The sequence below is a fragment of the Tachysurus fulvidraco genome, chromosome 19 (assembly GCF_022655615.1).
Source record: "Tachysurus fulvidraco isolate hzauxx_2018 chromosome 19, HZAU_PFXX_2.0, whole genome shotgun sequence".
In the NCBI taxonomy this organism is placed as follows: Eukaryota; Metazoa; Chordata; class Actinopteri; order Siluriformes; family Bagridae; genus Tachysurus; species Tachysurus fulvidraco.
Genome location: NC_062536.1, coordinates 17,989,188 through 18,013,735, shown reverse-complemented (window position 1 = coordinate 18,013,735; position 24,548 = coordinate 17,989,188). Strand labels below are relative to the sequence as shown.

General features: G+C 38.6%; 1 protein-coding gene across 1 annotated transcript in view; it reads left to right on the top strand.

Moving 5' to 3' along the window:
• dcn (decorin) overlaps positions 1-23,549 on the top strand; it is a 24,483-nt gene extending 934 nt beyond the window's left edge. The window contains exons 2-8 of the mRNA XM_027160360.2: positions 7,110-7,347; positions 16,681-16,793; positions 18,221-18,434; positions 20,618-20,731; positions 20,911-21,004; positions 21,890-22,028; positions 22,127-23,549. Of these exons, the coding sequence (XP_027016161.1) occupies positions 7,122-7,347; positions 16,681-16,793; positions 18,221-18,434; positions 20,618-20,731; positions 20,911-21,004; positions 21,890-22,028; positions 22,127-22,327 (1,101 nt within the window). The 5' untranslated portion in view covers positions 7,110-7,121 and the 3' untranslated portion in view covers positions 22,328-23,549. The remainder of the gene's footprint in view (positions 1-7,109; positions 7,348-16,680; positions 16,794-18,220; positions 18,435-20,617; positions 20,732-20,910; positions 21,005-21,889; positions 22,029-22,126) is intronic.
• Positions 23,550-24,548: the final 999 nt, after the last annotated feature.

The window sequence follows — 24,548 nt, the reverse complement described above, 5'->3', positions numbered from 1 at the left end:
CCTCACCTGGAGGAATGTAAATGTAAAAACTCTGCTCGAACACACCTAGCAAACTCAGTAACTACCAGCTGCTCCTCCATCAGGTGTTTTTTAATTAGGGAAATTGTCACTTGTTCCACTATCAATAGCCTTGTAAAAGAAAACTGGATTTAATTGTAATTTTAATAAGGAATACTTACAGGGTTTAACAGAGATATAGAAATTTCTCATAGTCGTGTCACTTACACTTTACTACCGTTTATTAACTCGAAAAAACACTTAAATACATTTTAACACCTTTAAATGACACCTTTAGTATTTTGAGAAATCAGAAAGGATTTAGATTAAGATTTAAAACCTCTTTAAGATACATGCAAGTAGTTTAACCTACATTAGTTTACTATCTAAATATACTGAAGTATTTTCATAAGTGCGTGAATTTTTATGAAACTCTGCATATAAAGATAGATTCAAAAACACAATAGTATCTAACTGGTTAGATAATAATTGAACCTTATATAATTGTTTTATGTATTATTTGTGCACTTAAGGAATCAGGCTTTTGGCTGGATGGGAAAACACAATTAACTTCAGCTGCTTTCTTATCCCTTAATATTAAAATTACACATCATATCCCAGAATTCTTGACAAGTTAAGAAATGCTGGGATTTCATTTCCTATCGTGACAGAGAGATTAGGTTTCAGTCTGTTTGTGTGTCTGAAATCTTCCTTTTGAGCTTCCAGAGACTTCACTGAACTGAAAGAAGTGTGTAGTGTATACAGTATACAGGTAGTGAAATTAAAAAGAAGAAAAAAGTGTATACGAGGTAAAGGAAGAGGAAGAGACGACTCCCTGGCACCGAGATCTCATAAATGCTTTAATGACACAGCTTTCCTTCCGAGCACACAGGCTGTGTGAGCCGACGAAGCACTTCCCAGCAAACCCCCACCAAAATTCCCAACTAACTCAAAACACAACCCGAGTTAGGCGTCGAGATGTGAAGGAGGAGGAGGAAGAGAAGGGAGGGAGGGAATAGAGTGGTGGGACAAGGGTCCAGGCAAATATACAGCGACCTTTAGGGCTTTACACTATTTCCCAAATTTGGAAGTGCAGCTTTACCAGCAGCGATTGGGAATGTTTCTCCTAATAAACGCTGGCAGATTTTTTTTTCCTCCTTCTTCTTCTTTTTTACTTTTTAATTCAGTTCCTGCAGCAGATCACGTTACCAGGCGGTGCCAGAGATGAGACACGGTGAAGAAGAGCCACGCTGGACACTGGCTATCATCCTGATTTCCCAACCCTCATTCCCATCCTTCTGGAATTTCCATCGCTAGACCCAAACCCAGGGTTAACACGTCGGGTCGACAAGAACGCTTAATGGAAACGAACCGGTTGTGATGTGGCTTAACCACACACATACCTTCTCCCAAACTGACCCTAAACTCTCTGAATGTTTTCACCATTAAACAGCATGCTGTGGCTTTTTTTTTCTTCCTCTTTTCTTTTCTTCCCCATGTGAATCTCAAGACATGGAATTTTCTAAGGCTCTGTGAGAAAGGCTTGGTTTTATTTTCTCTGAGGTGATCAAACCATCAGGAGTGCAGAGTCATTTCCTGATTTATTTCCATGCAGGTCTGAGCAGGTGTAGCGATGCAGCAGCTTTGCGAGGAAGTTCTCCTGGATAAAACGGTACAGCAGGAGATCCCAGGTTACCGTCTCTCACAACCTTCTCGTATGCAGACACAAGGCTAAAACTTAGGAAAGGAAAAGTAGGAAAAATAGAAGGAAAAAGATTTCAGGCTTTAGTGACCGTCATTTCTATTGGCTAGTTAAGTTTAAAAACAAGCAAGTAAAGTGAATTTTCAGTAAACAAGCAAGTAATCAAGTAAAAATTACACTCGATCCCGTGTCCCTCCTGTTTTGTTGACGTAACTAGCATAAGAACCAGCAAAAAAACTAGCTAGTAATCAATCCAATGCTCATACAATTAGACAAATGCCTACATTTTTCAGTTACATTGACAGAATTATTTATTCATACCCTATAGTTTAGACACTTTATGCTACATTATTATATTCAATACCAAAAATGTCTAGCGAAATGACTTCAAAACAAATTAGTCAGGTTAGCTGTCGTATGCTAGCTGACACTAAAAATATCTCATAGAAGTTCAGTATTTGCTAAAGATTGATAATTCGCTTAGAAATGTTGCTCAGTTAGATTACATTATCGAACTAGCTAGAGTTAGCAGTGAAAAGTCTTAACTAACTCTAACAGAAATCGTCTCAGATCCATTTTTTAATATCACTTAAAAAATATTCCTACAAATGTTAAATAGTTAGCTTACTTTAGCTAACTTTCTGGCACTGGCAGTCAAGTATTAGCAGCTAAGGCTATGACTTTTAAGAAAATCTGACAGAAATTAGGCTTGCAATAGATTTATTGAAAAGTTGTCAAATGTTGACAGGTTAAGCTTAAATTAGATAATTAGCATTAGCAATAAGACAGAAACAAACCTGACAGAAAACCTGTAAGCCGATCTTAGCCAAAAGTTAGCTAGCTGACTAGTAAAATATGTGTGAACGGTGTGTAAACGCTCCTGTGCGTCAAATAAAAATCGTCTAAGCTTATCGTCAACCGCTTTCAAACTCCTTTCGACTTTTTATCTACGTTTCTACACAAACATCTTACAACCATAACATAACACTTACATTCAATGATTTTTTTACTCTTTTGACATTTTAATAGTCAAGAAGCCTCGAATGTTCCAAAACAAGAACATGTGAAACAGCTAGCAGGGTGACACGTGCCTGCTAGCTTGTTAGCTATCGTACAGTACAGTTATGGTTTCGGTAAAAGTAGCATCAATAAACAAGTTAAATAAAACATTCAGTTGCTAAGATTGCTTGCTTCCACCTTACTCGTGGTTTGATGATGTAACTAGCATAAGAACTAGCGAGAAAACTAAACTAGCTAAGAGACGAGTGCGGTATTTGATGAATGCTCACAAAAATGTGCTTTATTTTGTTTCCAAACGGTGAAGATTTTATGTTTTAAAGCCAAAATCATGGTTTAAGTTTTTTCATTTTATTTATTCAGGATAGAGAGAAACTGTCTTATTTCTTCCTGTATAGCACACACAGCTAATGACATTAAAACGTCAAAAAAAAAAAAAAAAAAGGCTTCAGGGTGCTTATAAAAATTTGATAGCTACTATAATTACATTAAACTACATATGACATCTAGGAATTAAAGTGTTACATGAAAATAATCAGCGACTGTTTTTTACTGTCCTGAACTCCTGATTTATTCTTCTTTATTTTTTTTTGATCAATTCTTTTTATCCATTTATAGCTACATAAGTGTTGTGAAACATCTGCATATAACCTCCTAAGCATAAAAGTTACAGCTTCACTTTTGACTGTTAAAAATCTCTGACACTGGAGACTCCTTCCTTAAATGTTAAATAAACATTCATTTTCCCCAGAAGAAAATCTTCAATTACAGATCCGCTGTTATAGAAAACGAATCGTTAGCCAAACAGGATGGAGTCTTCTGTTTAACCGCAAACTGACTCGATGCCCGAGGGGAAAAAGTGGACACATGTCTTTAATCTCCAGCTGATTGCATTGTGCTTCCTGTCAGGACTTTGCTTACACTCTAAAATGGAAAACTAATGTGTGTGTGTGTGTGTGTGTGTGTGTGTGTGTGTGTGTGTGTGTGTGTGTGTGTGTGTGTGTCTGTGTCTGTGTGTTTGGGACTGTTGTTGTAGACAGGACGTGTAAGCCCCATACCCCCTATTCTCTCTGATTTTCTTCTCACCTTAGGACTTAAAACTCTGGCACAAACTAAAAACACACGAGCTGAACGAGTCAAAGGCAAAAAAAGAGGCCAAGTTTTTTTTCAAGAGCCACGTATCCTTTTTCTATTTCTCAGAGATTGAAGGCCAGGGGTGATGCTTTCATCCAGGCACCGTTTCAAAGCCTGGAAACAGCCAGCAGTACATCTTTGTTGGGCTGAACTCTCTCTCTCTCTCTCTCTCTCTCTCTCTCTCTCTCTCTCTCTCTCTCTCTCTCTCTCACACACACACACACACACACACACACACACACACACACACACACACACTCATGGGTTGCCTCCAGGGGTTCACCGGTGTGAAGCAGTTTCCATTAGTGCTGAGGGTGTAATGATCTGGCAAGATCTGCTTGTTAACACTGCAGCCCTGGAAAAAAATAAAATAAAACATTCCATGTTCTCTCGCTCTGGATAACGTCATCTTCATGCAGTTTTAATAACCCGTTAATAATAGTCTCATTAGGACACTTGGACAGTAAGCGATTGTGTCCAACAAAGACGGGTTTTGTGTTGGATCTGTAATTATACCGGAACACTGTATAGGCCACTGACCTCATCATCATCATTATTATTATTATTATTATTATTATTATTATTATTATTATTATTATTATTAATAATAATAATAATAATAATAATAATAATAATAATAATTAGTGAAAAAAAATCATTTTGCAATCGCAGAAATCGAAACGACGCAAAATCAAGCAAACGTTACCACATTCAAATGAGTTTGCAATCAGATTTTTTTTAAACCTGCCATACATAAAACAAGACAAAATATAAAACACCTTTTAAAGACACATCACATGTTTCTGTGAATCATTTCCACATTGTATTAAAAACCAAAAGTCTGAACAGCCAAACAGCTCGGCGTTCGAAAACGGACGTGCAAAAAACAGGTAGGTGTCATTTCTGAGGTAAAGTTTGAGAAGAAATTAAGATTCGAAGCTCAATCGGGTAACTGAAAAGACTTTCATTCATATCTACATCTACGGTATTGATAATCTCTCCTGACACCTGGCTGGATACGCCGATTACTCTCCTTTCCAGAATTTTCTGTTACGACCTGCCTGCACTGTTAGCATATTTGATTTAGAAAGCAAACTTTTTTCATTTCAACAAAGAGATTGACTTCGAGCTCGTCGGTTTTTGTCATAGTCTTCACCTGGCAGACAGAACAGGGCTGAACACATAACACACTGGAAAAAAAAAAAAAGTGAAAACGTGTCTCAGGAGTTTGGGTGGGTGGTCAGATAGCCATGACAGGAATCTATTACTCTGTTTAGAAAGCCAGTGCTCGAGGGCTCATCACTCCTGTCTTGGCCTGTTCTTTGAGACAGAAGACCAGTTAAAAAAGATTTCTAGCTTCTGGCAGTTAAAGGTTTGTTCCTTCAGCCTAATGAGAAGTTCTCTATTTCTGGATGAATGAGATAGACACATGCTGGATTAATTAACAGTTAAAGAGTCAGAGGTTTATATACTGTATGTAGTAAAACAGAGATGTTTTGTGCTAGAGATCAGGATTCAGAATATTTCCCAGAAGAAAGCTTCTCGCATTCAGAATCGACTTAGGATCTCCTAGGCTTTCCGTTCAGATTCTTTCATCTAACCTCTGAGTCTATGTGATAAAGCAAGAGACGGTTTAAAAAAGGTGAAAACTAAGACTAACATTATAGAAGTAAAGCCTGAGATAGAAAATACACATAACATTTTTTTCTAAAATATCAGATATAGTACGGTTTAAGCCAGAGACAATTAAAAGAAAGTATATCGCTGCATGAATATTCCTCTTCTCTCACGTCTTCTACTCGCGTTAATCAGCAGCTTGTAAAATAGCACTCGATCCAGCGCATCGTATTATATTTTGAAATCTTCGTGTCTTAGCATTGAGTCTATTTTCCCGTGTCATTCCGATTTGTTGAATCATTCTGATTTGTTGATTGAACAAAACAATCCTAACACTTCCTACGGTTTAGGGACAAACTGAGCATGTGCTCATCTTCTACATTCCTGCAGATCACTTCGAGTTTAGCTTCAATAAATAAGCAGATACTTGAAATGTTGTGGACTATTTAACAGTCACTCTCAGGAGTTTGGAACCTGATATGCTGTTGTTCTCTCGGGGAGAATGGAAAGACTTTTATCCGGCTGATGAAGTCAGCGATTTGGACTCGTGCTAGAACTTTTTGTAATGAAGAAGATATTTTGTTTTGGATCCACGTTGTGAAATCCTTGCAGAGATTTTACTCTAACATTTTATTCTTTTATTTTTTGAAAAACAAAATACGAGCTTGTGCTTGCTGTTCGATTTAAACTCTCAAGTCCTGACCCGGAGGTCAGCGTCTCAGGGATTTCGCTCGCCATACCATAATTATACCGTCCGCCAAAAGAAAGAATGAGAGACGTGAAATTGTTTGGACCTGAACTAACCTTAAATTTACTTACCCAGCAATTTTACTTTCATTTGTGTGTGTGTGTGTGTGTGTGTGTGTGTGTGTGTGTGTGTGTGTGTGTGTGTGTGTGTGTGTGTGTTTCTTTCTTTTTTTGTAACTATATGCATATGTGTGTGTGTGTGTGTGTGTGTGTGTGTGTGTGTGTGTGTGTGTGTGTGTGTGTGTGTTTCTTTCTTTTTTTGTAACTATATGCGTGTGTGTGTGTGTGTGTGCGTGTGTGCGTGCGTGTGTATGTGTATGTATGTGTGTGTGTGTGTGTGTGTGTGTGTGTGTGTGTGTGTGTGTGTGTGTGTTTGTGTGTGTGTGTCTGCAGTGTAAAGATCATTTTAATCACTACGACTAAGGGTGGAATGGCCCCAGTTAGAATGGAGTAAAATCCCTTGAGGGATAAACTTCACATATTTTAAAAGGGTGTTTCTTAATTTAAAAAATAGTTAAAAATAATCAGCACCGTAACACTAAATCTGCTTCGTCGCATAAGCTACCATTGATTATTCTACTGATGGTACTGTACACAACTTGACGTTTTCTATTCCTCTAATAGATTGGGCTTGAAATTGAACTGGAAACAAATCTGTCCCAGTTTAATTTCAAGCCTAATCTGAAAAATAAATAAATAAATAATTGATGTTCAACATTTGAATGTTCCTTAGTTCTTCAAGCGCAAGAACAACGACAAAAAAAAAAAATATCATTCCCTCAACTTTCAACCAGTTCTCCTAAATCCCTGCATTCCCATGTTTTCCAAAAACCCCTGCTCTCCTTTTAACCTCTGATCTCTGACCTTTGCTTTGTCTCCTATCTCCACCCTCCAGGTCAGTGACAGCATGAGGTCAGCCTGTCTCACCCTGCTCCTGGTGTCCGTATGTTGGGCTCTGCCCTTCCATCAGTCTGGCTTTCTGGACTTCACGATGGAGGACGAGCCAAGTTCAGGTGACGGCCCAGCTTTAGTTCCTCCAATTGAAGAGGTTCCTCCTGAAGTTGGACCCATTGGACCCGTTTGTCCCTTCAGATGCCAGTGCCATCTGCGTGTGGTGCAGTGCTCTGATCTAGGTAATACTCACTCTTACAATGCTAATCACTGGCTAGTATACATCACCTTGCATTAGTATTCACCCCCGTTGATACGTTCCCAATTAAAGATCCCAATTAAATCCAGTTCAGTTCCTGTTTATAACAGTTACAAAATGTAAAGAAGTTCAATTAAAGCTACAAAAAGGTCACAGTGGTGTTATTAGTTAAAGAACTAAAATATCGCGATACTCATCATATGTTTTGGTTTTCATTACTCTTTTGTTATTTATTGAAGAAAAAAAATTATTTTTCTTTTTTAGAATGATATAACATGAATGAAATAGAGCACAGTGTCATTTCTCAGAACCTTCATTGGCCCTTGGTTGGTGATTTGTTACCAGAATTATATACTGTAAATGTTATATATAATATATAAATAAGTACACGTTGTATATTACAATTATTTGTGAGAGTTTTGAGAAGACATAGATTTTTGTTTTTATTTCTCTGCCAGGTTCTATGGTTCTATAAAGAACCTTTAACCATGGAACCTTTAACCATGGAACATTTCCTTTGTACATAAGGTTCTTTGTAACATTCTCACTATAAAAAAACGTACCATATTTACCAATGTGCCATTTATGGGGAAAAAAATATATGGATCTTCACTGGCACCACTGTGAAAAACTTTTGTTTTGGTAATTCCAAGCAGATTTCTATTATTTTTAAAAGTGTATGACCGTCACTAACCTCCATGGGAGCTTCTACTTTTAGGGTTGTCCTTTAAAGCGTAAAGGGATGTCGAGGACATTCGAATGTATCTAGAGAAGTCGAGAACCATTTAAAGAACACTTGTTAACCTTTTCTTCTTTATGACTGCCTTCACACTTTGCAGATTTGTTGCAGGATGTTTTGGAGGTAAATTATTATTATTATTAATGGTGCTTGCAAAGCAACATTATTACTATCCTGCATACTCTTCCTGACAAAACTTCGGCGCATAACTTGTCCCGCAGCTTTTGTCCTAGACCCATGAATGAGGTGTCAAATTGACCGGCTCATTGTGGAGAGGTGTGCTATTACTTTTCTAAGCGATCCGAGTACCAGTACTTCCGGTGCCGGGTCTCAAATTGGCCTTTTTTCCCCCATAGACTCCCATTATAAACTTTGGAGGTTTATAACTCAGCAAGCTTTTGAACTACCTACACCAAACATGGACAGCTCCTTTAGGGTGATACTCTGAACAAAGTTTTAAGCCCCGCCCCCAAATATGCAAAATAAAAAAACTTTTTACAACATGGACATGTGACATATCAAAACACTCAGAACAATGAGGGGAACTTCCTCACGTGCAAGCACCATTCACATTTTCTTCAGAAAATGTACGTTCTAGTTATTATTATTATTATTATTATTTTTAATCCTCCAAAGCCTTGGCTTGGGGTGTGTACTATAGCTAACACTCATCTGTAGCTAGCAAACTAGTTACAACTACCTTAGGGTAGTTACCATACCCTAACCCAGTACTGATTTTGGACAGCATCTATGACTGAAGTAATTTTCTTTTCACTGACTGTGTACTTCTCTAGTCTTAGGTAAGCTGAGTATATGATCCAATATATGAAGCAGAAGAGAAAAAAAAAAGATTTATAATCGTGAAGACAGAACTTTGGCCCGTGGCTTGTTTTCCTGCTCGTCTTGTCGCTGCTTTTACAAGTCTGTCAGCCTTTATTTCACCCTTAAAAAGTGGCTAAACAGTAGGTGTTGAGTTGCGGGCCTGAGAAAGCTCTGACTTTTCGATTATTTCTGAGGCAGAAATGGAGTGTCTAAGAAGACAGCTTGTTTTTTTTTAACTTTTTTTTTGCTTGCTTGCTTGATCCTACCATCTTCAAGTCATTAGGTTAATAACATGCCTGTCTCTGTAAATGTCAGTAATACTTCACTTCCTTTCATAAGCGAGCGGAACGACGGCCCCGCTTTCCTAATTACTTGCACAGACTTTTGTCTGTCTGTCTGGAAAGAAGTTCCAGGACCAAGTTCTTCTTCCTTCTTCTTCCTTTGTTGGAAAGGTACCTTATCTTCAGAAACTAAGAGATTTCATACTGCACACTGTACAGTGCTTATCCTTCCATGGATTTCCATTTGATCCACAGATGCTAATGTTGATGCTAAACAAGAAAATCCTAGCAGACAAAGAGAAAAAAAATATTTTCAAGATGATTCCCAATGTACATGTTAGTTTTACACGTTTAAATAAAGTGTGACGAGCAACATTAAGAAAATACCAGAGGTGGGAGTGAGTCACACGTGTGCAAGTCACAAGTAAGTCTCAAGTCAAAGTCAAGTCGAGTCTTTTTTTAATATTTTTCAAGCAAGTCTCAAGTCTCAAATTTGCATCTTAAGTCTGACTCCAGTCAAGTCGAGTCCCCCATCTCTGAGTCATTTAACTCAAGTCCGAGTCAAGTCTCAAGTCATGAATGTCAAGTCAAAGTCAAGTCGAGTCTTTTTTTAATATTTGTCAAGCAAATCTCAAGTCTCAAATTTGCGACTTAAGTCTGACTCGAGTCAAGTCGAGTCCCCCATCTCTGAATCATTTAACTCAAGTCCGAGTCAAGTCTCGAGTCATGAATGTCAAGTCAAAGTCAAGTCGAGTCTTTTTTTTATATTTGTCAAGCAATTCTCAAGTCTCAAATTTGCCACTTAAGTCTGACTCGAGTCAAGTCGAGTCCCCCATCTCTGAATCATTTAACTCAAGTCTGAGTCAAGTCTCAAGTCATGAATGTCAAGTCAAAGTCAAGTCGAGTCTTTTTTTAATATTTGTCAAGCAAGTCTCAAGTCTCAAATTCACAATTTAAGTCTGACTTGAGTCAAGTCATATGACTCGAGTCCCCCATCTCTGGAAAAGACTATGGCAAAAGTCTAACATTAACACTACTTAATAATGAGCAGCTCTCCCATTTTTAACCGACAAAACAGACCCCAGTCCCACATACTCAGTTTCTATCGGGCAATAAAAATGAAGCTCGTGGATCACTAGGAAGCGAAAGCCACCACTTCCAGCAGCGCATCTCTCATACCCTAAGTCCTTTCCCCTTCGGTGAATAAACGTTTCCTGAGAAGGAATTTATTCGCCGTTGGTCTGACTGATGTATTAGCTGACAAATCGTACACTATAAATGTTGGCACCTCAATCCTTCTAGTTTGTTTTCACTGTCTCAGAACTGAGCTCTCTTTGTTTTTATTTTAAGATTAGTTGCCATTTTTAAACCTTATTAATTCTGTGGGTTTTTTTTTTTTTTTTTGCATCGCTACAGTAGGAAGACTCCAGTGAAAGGCTAATCTTCTCTCTCCTTTAGGTGTTTCCACTTCACTTTGTGTATTCAGAACCCAAATTAAACTAAAAAGGTTGTTATTCTAATTATTTCGGTTTCTAAAGTAACAGAATGTTCAGGCAGTTTAATATACAACGGGCAACTTTGGACGACTTAAAATCCAAGATAAATAATGATCAACATCGAATCTGTTCTTGAATCTGTTCTAGCTTATTCCATTACTAATACACTTTGAGCAATAGTGGAAAAATTACGCTTATGGTCATTTCAGCTGTAAGTCTCCCAAAAACTGATCCTAAGATTATGCTTATTGGAAGAACCTTAAAAAGCAAACAGATGATCAGGCGAAAAGCAACAAAGAAAGACACGCTCCAATGAAGGTTTTATTCCATTTTGTAAAGCTTCCAAGAGGGTAAAGAGAAAGAGAAATGGAGTAAAACGATGGAGTATGGGTTGGACTCGATATCAAGCAGACCTCATATGTTCCACAGGCCTCCTGGAAGGCATCATGGGGCAAAAGACAGGGTAGAGGAGAGAGGTGACAGGTCTGTTCTTTATCTAATCTCAGCCCTAAGCCTTATTTACATCACGCTGTCCTGAAAACACACAGATTTAAACAGAGCATTGACTCAAATACAAACTTTTTCACTGAGGAACTGTATGAAGGTTCTGTTTTAATCAGATGTTCGTTAGGGTTGCATAGTGCAAAGGGAAGGGTTACAGTACGTAAACATAGCTAACAAGTTAAAACCTCTTAAATACCTGGGACCTTTAAGCAGATCCCAAATTTTACCTTTAATTAAACACCTTTCCTATTTGTTTTAACTGTTGTAACTGGACCTTTGGTTTAGTGTGAGGTTTATAGAGCTCCATAAGTCTTACATAAGCTCTTCATGACATTATCCTACATAAATGTTTATAAAAACGTAATCCAACATGCTTCAGTTGTCATAACGACCGTCCTTGGCATAACGTTTGGTTTAGAACGTTAGTTAAGGTGTGATGCCGATAATAGGTGTTATGAAGCAACAGAATTTATGAAGGTGTTATGTAGCTATGGGATTTATAAAGGTCTTATGTAGCTAGGGGATTTATAAAGGTGTTAGGTAGCTATGGGAAGTTGTTAAAAAGGTATTATGTAGTGTTATAAAGGTTTGTATTATTTTATATTATGTATTTTACGCTCTGTATTATTTTAGCAAACTAAAAGCTTTCTTTTCTGTATCTTTCGGAAGCAAAGAAATTAGACTATGACATAAAAAAATAATGACAACATATTCACTCGATAATAATAATAATAATAATAATAATAATAATAATAATAATAATAAGAAGAAGAAGAAGAAGAAGAAGAAGAAACAGTAAGACCTTGTTGCATGTCCAGTATCTTTAATTTCTTTGTCTTTTCTTTTGACCTCAGACTCATATCAGACCTTTATTAGCATTAGAAGATGTTATAGACGTCCCAAGCACATTATTACACGGTTACATCCTGCCATGATTGGACTCCATTTATCCAAAGTTGTGCAATTTATTGAATTGAATATTAATTGTGAATGATAGATAGAGATCTTTCACCAGTGTCATCGTGTTTATGAATCCCTTGTAACATCTTCAGTAAATTGTGAGGTGCGCCGCATTGTAGCGACTTCCTCGGCGTCGTTTTATTCTGAACTTTATCTCCAGTAATATGCTGCTGATGCAAACTTTGTAAATGATAATGTTAGAATTAAATTCTTGAAGTAAACAGGCCCGCATTCATGGGTGTGCTCTGGAATAAGAGGCAGGAGTTGAGACTAAACAGAGCAGGCTAAGGAAAAGCACACCAGGGACATATCTTATATGAATAATCGCCGCCGCCAGTTTAGACGTCCATATTGTCACTGGTACATCAGACCCACAGGCGTATTATCCAAACTGTTTATATACATCCATGGAGGAAATTAATAAAGAGAGTAGAGAGCTGTAAGACCAGACTAAAGCACATTGGCACCTGAAACAAACTTAAAAATGACTCATGATATAATATGAAATGACTCATATCTCCCGGAGAACTATGAGCGAAATATATTGCACATGCTCGTGTCTAATTCGAATAGTTTCTTTTGCCAAGGCAGTCAAAACAAAATGTCTTTTTTAATGGCCTGTGAGATGTATTTCTTACAGATTCATTTCAGCTACAGTTTAACATTATAACACTGCACACTGATCTCAGAGGCCAGGCATGAGGCACGTGATGCACGATCGCAGGCGTAGCCCTTCAAAAACCTCCCACCGGACCTCTTATAACAAATCCACAAGGGTTCCTCGTACATTATGATTTGTATGACTCAAAGACATCTTGAAGTATTTGGAAGAAAATGACAAAGATTAGGGGCTTAAAAATGTTACTTTTTTATTCATTTTGTAGAGGTTCGTACTGTAGAAGCATGATATTATTAGGAAAACTGCATGATATGAGGTACAATCATGTTAAAGAAATCAATCAATCAATCAATCAATCAATCGATAAATTAAACATCTTTACATTTCCTGATTAGTTTTTTTTTTCCTTTTTTCTTCTTTTTACTATGAAGTGTCATGTGAAAATGTGCAATTTGCTCATACATATAGTCAGTGCAATATGTGTGTACAACATGTACAATTAACAAACAGATAATGGAATCAACAAATGGACATATACAATATGCACATACGTGTCAGTACACACAGTTGACCTTCGTTCTTCTGAAACCGGTCTTTTAACTGTAATTCTTTACCAACTGAGATCAGGCAAGCAACATCTCTTGGTACTTTTAAATCTAAACTTAAGACTAATTTTTTTAGGGTAACTTTTAATTTGACTAATTTGTAATTTTACATAGTGCTTATTTTATAGTCTTTTCTTGTTATTTTAATTTTAATCATTATATTATGTGTGTATTTTTCTTGTTTTTATTTTGCTTTTGTAAAGCGCTTTGAGATGTTCTTTTAAAGGTGCTATAGAAAATAAAGGTTATTATTATTATTATTATTATTATTATTATTATTATTATTATTATTATTATTATTATTATTATTGGGCATCCTCACAGTAGCAATACACATTATATGCAATATGTACTTATATATGTATATGTGTAAATATATGTAAATATATTATATATAAAATACTGTAAGGTGCAAAACAGATTGTACAGGTACAGAAGTGACATGGATGTGCATCGGATGGTATCTAGTGGTAACAGATGGATTATGGGATTAAATGCAGTGTGTATGTATAGTCCAGTGTGTCTAGTGCAGTGTATGTATAGTCCAGTGTCTGTAATGCAGTGTGTATGTATAGTCCAGTGTGTCTAGTGCAGTGTGTATGTATAGTCCAGTGTGTCTAGTGCAGTGTGTATGTATAGTCCAGTGTGTCTAGTGCAGTGTGTATGTATAGTCCAGTGTGTATAATGCAGTGTGTATGTATAGTCCAGTGTGTATAATGCAGTGTGTATGTATAGTCCAGTGTGTATAATGCAGTGTGTATGTATAGTCCAGTGTGTCTAGTCCAGTGTGTATAATGCAGTGTGTATGTATAGTCCAGTGTGTAAAATGCAGTGTGTATGTATAGTCCAGTGTGTATAATGCAGTGTGTATGTATAGTCCAGTGTGTCTAGTGCAGTGTGTATGTATAGTCCAGTGTGACTTATGCAGTGTGTATGTATAGTCCAGTGTGTCTAGTGCAGTGTGTATGTATAGTCCAGTGTGTATAATGCAGTGTGTATGTATAGTCCAGTGTGTATAATGCAGTGTGTATGTATAGTCCAGTGTGTCTAGTCCAGTGTGTATAATGCAGTGTGTATGTATAGTCCAGTGTGTAAAATGCAGTGTGTATGTATAGTCCAGTGTGTATAATGCAGTGTGTATGTATAGTCCAGTGTGTCTAGTGCAGTGTGTATGTATAGTCCAGTGTGACTTATGCAGTGTGTATGTATAGTCCAGTGTGTCTAGTGCAGTGTGTATGTATAGTCCAGTGTGTAGTGCAGTGTGTATGTATAGTCCAGTGTGTCTAGTGCAGTGTGTATGTATAGTCCAGTGTGACTTATGCAGTGTGTATGTATAGTCCAGTGTGACATATGCATTTTGTATGTATAGACCAGTGTGACTTATGCAGTGTGTATGTATAGTCCAGTGTGTTTAATGCAGTGTGTATGTATAGTCCAGTGTGACTTATGCAGTGTGTATGTATAGTCCAGTGTGTATAATGCAGTGTGTATGTATAGTCCAGTGTGTCTAGTGCAGTGTGTATGTATAGTCCAGTGTGACTTATGCAGTGTGTATGTATAGTCCAGTGTGTCTAGTGCAGTGTGTATGTATAGTCCAGTGTGTAGTGCAGTGTGTATGTATAGTCCAGTGTGTCTAGTGCAGTGTGTATGTATAGTCCAGTGTGACTTATGCAGTGTGTATGTATAGTCCAGTGTGACATATGCATTTTGTATGTATAGACCAGTGTGACTTATGCAGTGTGTATGTATAGTCCAGTGTGTTTAATGCAGTGTGTATGTATAGTCCAGTGTGACTTATGCAGTGTGTATGTATAGTCCAGTGTGTCTTGTGCAGTGTGTATGTATAGTCCAGTGTGTCTTGTGCAGTGTATATGTATAGTCCAGTGTGTCTTGTGCAGTGTGTATGTATAGTCCAGTGTGTCTTGTGCAGTGTGTATGTATAGTCCAGTGTGACTTGTGCAGTGTATATGTATAGTCCAGTGTGTCTTGTGCAGTGTGTATGTATAGTCCAGTGTGTCTTGTGCAGTGTGTATGTATAGTCCAGTGTGACTTATGCAGTGTGTATGTATAGTCCAGTGTGTCTAGTGCAGTGTGTATGTATAGTCCAGTGTGTCTAGTGTAGTGTGTATGTATAGTCCAGTGTGTCTTGTGCAGTGTGTATGTATAGTCCAGTGTGTCTAGTGCAGTGTGTATGTATAGTCCAGTGTGACTTATGCAGTGTGTATGTATAGTCCAGTGTGTCTAGTGCAGTGTGTATGTATAGTCCAGTGTGTCTTGTGCAGTGTGTATGTATAGTCCAGTGTGTCTTGTGCAGTGTGTATGTATAGTCCAGTGTGACTTATGCAGTGTGTATGTATAGTCCAGTGTGTCTAGTGCAGTGTGTATGTATAGTCCAGTGTGTCTTGTGCAGTGTGTATGTATAGTCCAGTGTGTCTTGTGCAGTGTGTATGTATAGACCAGTGTGACTTATGCAGTGTGTATGTATAGTCCAGTGTGACTTATACAGTGTGTATGTATAGTCCAGTGTGTCTAGTGCAGTGTGTATGTATAGTCCAGTGTGTCTAGTGTAGTGTGTATGTATGCAAACTCCACACACACAAGGCGGAGGCGGGAATCGAACCCCCAGAGAAAGAATTTGAGATGAAATTTAAATTTTGAACTTATTCTTTTCCCCCGGCATGGTCTTGCACTCATTATGACACGATGAACATTTCTTTAGTGTAGTTACTGCTATTAAAGTACTACACAAGTAACCGATGTAATTATATGAGGCCCAACAAAAGAACCTCAATAAAAATGTACACTGTAAAAACTAATGCTTTAAAAATGTAATAGAAATCTTTTTTTACTTTTACTGCTCAGCAAATATCTAGAAATAACTGTCCCACTTTTTCAAGCACTTACTCTATCATTGCACTTTAGCTTCTGGCACCTTTCAGGTTAATAAGCACTGCTTTTCCACCATAATGATGATGTTTTAAACATACAGACTCTATAATTTGCTCTGTTGGTCTTTCAGATAAAATACTATAACCAAAAAAATGTTTAATGTAAATGACATAGAAGAAGGTCAGGTAGTTTAGATTAACTTTTTTGGAATAACTGCATTTATTTTGCATGTGACGGGCGCCAACGATTTTAGAGTCGGCTTTTCTAGAGCGAATTTTCCCTCGAATTTAAAAGGTACGATTATGAACGGATCGGATCGAGTTACAAGACTAGCATCTACATTTAATTCAACTTTTCACCTGCAGCAGTTTTCCTAAATCCTGCCTATGTCCTCCACACAGGGATGAAAAACGTTCCAGCGGAGATCGCACCAGACACCCACCTGCTGGACCTGCAAAACAACAAGATCACCGAGATCAGAGAGAACGACTTCAAAGGCCTCAAAGAACTTCACGTAATCCTCTTTTTTATCTCTCTCTCTCTCTCTCTCTCTCTCTCTCTCTCTCTCTCTCTCTCTCTCTCTCTCTCTCTCTCTCTCTCTTTTTCTCTCTTTCTCGAATTTCTGGATCTTCCCAAATCCTCCAAAGTCCAGAGAATATTTAAGGAGGAGATCTTTAACATCTTTTAACATCATTCAGATGTCTGTTCCAGACCACAATGAGCGCTGCGATGACTTTTAATATGCTGCTTTTTTAAAAGGAAGGGAATATAAAAATAAATAAATAAATAAAAAAGGAGCTAAAACATTCTTGGTCCTTTCATTGGAACTACATTTTTGTGCTTCAAAACAATTAAGGAGTTAAGTACTGTATCAGGCCATGGTTTCCCGAACAAAAACAAAGCCATTGCTCAACCCTAAACTCCTACAAATATGCAGAGTTAAAAGGAGGTGTTATCTTGGGCTCATCTCTCAAATCTCTCTTCTACACTCGGTTGTCAGCTCTAACGTCACAGCGAGGGTCCAGGTGCAGGTCGAGAAAACGTTTGCTTTTAGAGATCAGTCCATCATGTGCACATTTCTAGTGATTTAAGCACTCCGAGCTGTTTCTCTGTTTGCCCTGTGTGAAGTAGGACATTCCTGACATTTCTGTCTATCTGGATGGAGGTCAGATGGGTGGAGGGAGAGATCTTTCATGCTATATTTGGTAGGAACGTTAGAACGGCCGTGCGTCGTCCGGGATTCTGGGATTTTAAACAAGGTCTTAAGAAAACACTCAGAGAAAAATAAACAAGTTTTCGGTGACTGTTTTAATGGCTTGTTTTTTATTAGTAGAATGCTGGAATTGATGAGTTTTCTCAGCAGGAATGTACCGAGTTGATATTTTACAGACTGCGTACACTCTGATACCGGTACTGACGCTGACACCGAAGTGAGTAATGTGATCGGTGTTAAGCAATCAGAGACGTGTGTTAGATGTGTTTATGTGTGTTCATGCGCTCCAGCTGCGAGGTTTATTTTTTATAACGTTAGCGAGTCGATTTTAAATGAAGCGCATTCGCTAGCTACAGTGGTTACTTTGGATCGAATGCGGCTGCTGTGGAAATGAGCGGGATTTTGTTTCACACTGAAAAAAAAAAAAAAGATCATCAAGAACAATAGAGTTGATGGTAGAGATGCTTTCTTGCCTAGCTAGCTTTGGTTGTTGGTTCCTTGTGCTTCTAGTATTAAGATTATTATCATTTTAGGAAGATACTATACCTCCTACTTGAACATAGCATTGCCCAGATACCCAAAGGACTGACACACTTCATGTGGTAGAAAATGTGAACACACTTTCCATGCAACATTAAGATGTTTTTTCTCAATTTACTTGCTTTCACATGAATGCCATGGAAACACAGTACTTACCCTAATCCTCTGCTTCTTCTTGGCTCTTACAGGCTCTCATCCTGGTAAACAACAAGATCACCATCATCCACGCCAAGGCCTTCGCTCCTCTCGTCAACCTTCAGAGGCTTTACCTGTCCAAGAACATGCTGAAGGAGATTCCCAGCAACATGCCCAAGAGCGTCCAGGAGCTGCGCATCCATGAGAACCAGATCACCAAAATCAAGAAGGCCTCCTTCACTGGCATGGTTAATGTCATTGTCATGGGTAAGACAGGAAGTCTTCTGTATCAGACCATTCAATTATTGCCTCTAGATCATTCATTCATTCATTCATTTTCTACCGCTTATCCGAACTTCTCGGGTCACGGGGAGCCTGTGCCTATCTCAGGCGTCATCGGGCATCGAGGCAGGATACACCCTGGACGGAGTGCCAACCCATCACAGGGCACACACACACACTCTCATTCACACACACACACACTATAGACAATTTTCCAGAGATGCCAATCAACCTACCATGCATGACTTTGCATAAAGTTAAGCTTTTGTTACATCACTGTTGTGGACACGGCCACATCTAGTCATCAATGCTAACTGTTTGTCGCGTCTCCGGTGGTCGCCAGCTCTAATTGTAAATGTAAAATTGTTATTGTCTTATTGTAATGTAAATAACGGGTTGTCACTGTGAGATGCAGTATTTAAAGGAACCCTAGAGTTAAAGGAACTTTAGAAAACAGAGTGATTTGAGACAACTATGAGTCTTAGACTTTCTATAGAAGAAGTTTCTCCTTTCAGCTAGCTAGAAAACTTAAAAACTTTCAATTAAGCCATCCTTAAAAATATTCTTGTTTGCCGTAACCCGACCGACTCGATTTCATTTCTTTTGCTTTAAGTCCGACCGACTTGCCGGTTGTAAATTTGCGTTAAGACCGACCAATTTTTTATTTTTTTTTATTCTTCAAACAACTAATACAAAAGCAATAAAAAAATATTTTAATAATTCTATTTTAGTAAGTTTTGCAAATATATAAACTGCCTAGGACTACATACAAACGAAGGCTACGTTCTTTCTTTTTAAAAAAACATATGACGTCATCTATGTTTACCGGATGTCACACTATGTCCTGTACGTTCGCTTCATCTCGTTCTCTCTCATGCACTGTCAGAGTCAACGGTTCGCGCTCGGTAATGACGGCTGCGGCTGCAGTAAACAAAATGTTCTCGGTCACCGTTCAACGTCATACGCGTTCGGGCGCCATAATACATCTAAAAAAATCATTAAAACAGCTCGACACCGCTTTAACTTGGCACGAAGTTCTGGATAAACTGTCCAGCATCAAAATGAGGTTTGTGATGATGCGCCCGAAGGCACGGGTTGAAGACCCAGTCAGTGACGTCACAATATGTTAATTTGTCATACCTACTGTACGTAATCACCATCACCATAATTGTACTTTTTTTTACATTCAAACTTGAAAAAAAAATATAGACCTACCTACCGACCCTTTTTTTTTTTTACTGTTACTCACTCACTCATTTTCTACCGCTTTATCTGAACTACTCGGGTCACGGGGAGGCTGTGCCTATCCCAGGCGTCATTGGGCATCAAGGCAGGATACACCCTGGACGGAGTTTTTTACTGTTACTGCAAACCAAAATATTTTTAAGGATGGCCTAATCCAAACAATATTTGACAAAATTTTGACCTCTTATCTAGTTTTGTGAAGAACTAAACCTAGAACAAATTAGCATAAAAATCGGTTGTAAATGTACAATCCTTATTTCTCTTTTTTTTTTGCTTGTTGCCCAGTTCAGAGCTCTTAACTATCTAAAATCCCTCAAGCTGAGAAGTCATTTCGTTTGCTGAGGATCATGAGGCATAATGAAAACCCAACAGAACCTGGCATCATGGGGTTCTGATGAAACAGCATCTAAAATAGGTTCAAGCTGTTGGTTGGAGGATCGTTGTTTGTGTAGACATGATGTGTGTGTGTGTGTGTGTGTGTGTGTGTGTGTGTGTGTGTGTGTGTGTGTGTGTGTGTGTGTGTGTGTGTTTTCCAGCACCTTTGTGCACCATCTCTTGCATATAATTACACAGTTCATGGTTTTCCATTGCAGCCCAGAACACTTCCGCTCTTCATTCATATGCATTTATTCGGCTGAACACGACAAAAACCTGTTTTCCATTTGGACTCGTTCATCCGTGTGGTAGCAGACTGTTCCAGCACAGCTACAGCGCCATCACCCTCACCGTTCAGCGCACTTGTACAAATCGTTCATGATACGCTTATGCAAATAAATTTCCAGTCATTTCACCTTTTCTTATCGACGGGTTTTATACACATGACATGCAGAACACTCACTCGAGATGGAAGATCAAGACTAGATATCTCGTAGCAATGATGTATGCATAGATAACGAGTGACGCAATAATGCTTGACTTTTCAGAGCTTGGTTCCAATCCCTTGACCAGTTCGGGTGTAGACGCAGATGCTTTCAAGGATCTGAAGAGGGTTTCCTATATCCGCATTGCCGACACCAACATTTCCAGCATTCCCAAAGGTCAGGAATACACACTGTGGACTTCTAATGTCTTAAGGGTCAATCTGACAGATTCTGTAGTCTACCTATAATTATTTTTAAATGTCCAGATGAAAGAGACAAACTGGAGAATCGCTGTTAATACTTGAGTACATCCTAATGCTTATCATTTCTGTTCCTTCAACATCAAATCCTTGCAGGTCTCCCAACCTCTCTGTCAGAGCTCCACCTGGACAGCAACAAAATTACGAAGGTCACTTCCGCCAGCCTTAAAGGTCTTAAGAACCTGGCCAAGTAAGAATCTTAACAACCTCTTTATATAATTGTTAACATTCCCACACACACACACATTTTGTGCAACGGAAAGGTTCCATGGATGTTATGTTAATCAGGGGCGGTTCTAGAGGCGGGGCCACAGGGGCTTTGGACCCTGCTGAAATCTGATTGGCCCCTGATTGGCCCTCGTTCCATCAATCGTCGACGAGAGAGCAACCGGAGAATTTTTCACAACGATCACAGATGCAATTCCACCCCCAAACAATTGGCGGCAATCGAGCGTTTGAAAAAGGAATGACTGCCGAAATGTATTTGTACCGTACTGAATAAATTATTTTGTGGGCTCGAATGTACACTGTACTTGGCCCCTGAATGTGACATGTGGCTCCTTAATGGCCCCTGTTACAGAAAAATCCTAGAACCGCCACTGATGTTAATGGTTCTTCATAGAACCGTACACCCTTAATAATAATAATAATAATAATAATAATAATAATAATAATAATAATAATAATAATAATACTAATAATAATAATAATAATAAACTCCTAAATTATTCTAAGAAGTACCACAAAACTTGCATTCTAGAATTTCATTCAAGTTCTTTTTATTAATCCCTTCAAAATGATTCTGTATAAAGAACGATTTTGGGGTCCCATATGTGGAGCAAGTGATAGAACCAAGATTTTAAGTTCTACATAGAACCTTTCCTTTGAAGTGTGTGGGAGCTCATGGTAACTTTGCATGTCAGATTGGGGTTCCTCTGGTTTCCTCCCAAATCCCTGGTACTACACTGTGTGTGTGTGTGTGTGTGTGTGTGTGTGTGTGTGTGTGTGTGTGTGTGTGTGTGTGTGTGTGTGTGTGTGTGTGTGTGTGTGTGTGTGTGTGTGTGTGTGTGTGTAGGCTCGGTCTGAGCAGTAACGAGATCAGTGTTGTGGAGAATGGTACTCTGGCCATGATGCCACACTTGAGGGAGCTCCACCTGGACCACAACGCTCTAACCAGTGTTCCTGCTGGTCTCCCCGAGCACAAGTACATTCAGGTGAGCATTCAGGTGTTCTCTGATACAATCTCGAACAGATCCAACTGTTGGTTAGCGATGAGCAGGCAAAACTATGTATTTTTTGGGTTTTGTTTTAGGTGATCTATCTTCATTCCAACAAGATAGCCACTGTCGGAACAGAAGACTTCTGCCCTCCAAGCTACAACACCAAGAAGGCCATGTATTCTGGCATCAGTCTGTTCAGCAACCCGGTGCCATACTGGGAGGTCCAACCCATCACCTTCCGCTGTGTCTTTGACCGCTCTGCTGTTCAGCTGGGCAACTACAGGAAGAAATAAGGCGTCCAGTCCATTCAGAGTGCCTGACCACTGTCCTTAAACCCCACCCCTGTCCTCCCCTCATTTTCCAAAGCACCTCAACGTGTGTGTAACTCGAATTCGAATGTCATAACTCAGATGACTTAAAAGGTCTTCTGAGTATACTGAAAATAGCACACAACAGGCAATACCGCGCACTAATCTCACTTAATCGAGTAATAAACAATAACATCAAGTATCTTGCACATTAAATATTACAAAAAGAAATAGCTACAAACACGTATCAGGCTTTATTCCTGTTTTTTTTTCTCTCCTCTACATCCCTATAGCACTAGTAGAACCTTGTGTTAAGTAAAAGAGCATAAATAAATGATTATAGAGGTATCGGTTAAAGAATAAACAAGCCATGACCACTTAATAGGATAATCACGTGCACATATACAGTACATGGTCCTTAGGTTCAAAACAATGTGGTTCTATTCAGAGGTTCATCTACAGAAGATCCACTTCCTAGCCCTTCTCCGGACCGTTGGGACTTTTCTAAAATTGACAAGGCGGGCCTGCTGAGCGGGCAGCGAAAGGTTTATTTGCTCACACAGTACCAGGAAAAAGAGCTGATACTCTATGTGCGGTCAACTATTATTACCCATATAGCAGTAGTGTTCAGACTGTACTGTTAGAAATACAGCCATCAGAGCTCAAAGTTTCTTTCTTTTTCTGTAGTATTCGTTTTGAATTAGGAGATAGAAAGGATCGTCACACTGCAGTATTTTCCTCCTCTCGCTTCCAGTTGTGCATTTCGTTCGTTCGTTCGTTCGTTCGCTTCGTCTGATCGTTTTAATCCCAGCCGCCATGTCAAATGTGGCAGGAAAAAAAAAAAAGCTCTTCGAGAGATAGAATCATCTATATTGTCTTTTTGTTATTTTTTTTTTATATCGGAAGCAATTCCCAAAGAACTACACTTTTTTTTTTCCAGACTATTCTGCTATTTGTTTTTCTTCACCTCTTTCGAGGGTGGCGTGCCATGTTTAAATGTGTGCATTTTATGTCCGGTGAAGAGTAAAAGGAGCAAATAGACATGGCTGAACGTGTCCCTCTCTGTCCTGTGTTAGTGACTGTCACATGTATAGAAGCTGTAAATAAATGCTATATTAAAAAAAATCCCTTTTCTTGCTTAAAGGAAACGAGCACGGTAGTCGTCCGGACTTTAATATATCGGCAATAAAGGTGACTTCTTTCTTGAGGACTGGGCTTTGTGTCCTAAAGTGTGTCCTAAAAGGGTCAACACACCACACACACACACACACACACACACACACACACACACACACACATGGTTTGTAGAATAAAGCATCACAAATATAGTTGGCGTTCACCTTATACAGAGTACAAATTGTTACCCGGTCCTGGGAAAAGCGTGAGGTCACATGAGCAGCAGAAACAATATTCTAACACCTCCCCACGTTATACCTGCTGCATTACACCTAAGGAATTAATTAATGAATGTTTTGGAAAAGAGCTATAAAAACAATTTAATTAAACCCAATCGTAATTACTGCAGATTTACAGCAAAGCTCCAAATATAATGGTGTTCACTTCATTAGAGTTCAAAATATCAAACTCCATGTCGTTTACTAAAAATATAAGGCTTCTTAATAAAATGTGATACTATTGTTTGTAATAAATGGATAATAATGGACCTAGACTGAATGATGTACTGTAGAGTGAGTGTGATCAGGTTCCAGTGCGAAAGCTCACCAGGATGTTGGTGTTGAACTATAGTGTTACATTCAGCTGATTAAACAGTGCACTGGGTCTGTTGTGAAACACCATCCCTTAGCTCAGACGTGAAAACCCATGATGAACGGAAAACAAACTAGTCGTGTTAATGTTACTCGAGTCAATAGGCCGGAGCCGACGTTTACATTCGGATTTGCATCGCATACAGGAAATCAAACACAAGTTACTTGGGTAGTGGGTGAAAAAGAGGAAATATTTCTAAACATATCTGAATATATCTATACATTAATTTACAATTAAATGGTCCATACAAGAGAGGGGACGAGATTCTGGGAGACTGATTAAGAAAACACTACACTGATCAGGTCACATGACAGGAGCAGACTAAAGCACTATTCGGACGGGACTAGTTTTACGTGGGGACGTGGAGTAATGCAATTTTACCTCAGGACGTCTGTAATATTAATTGGCCAATTCGCACGGGACAAGACATCTCAGTAAA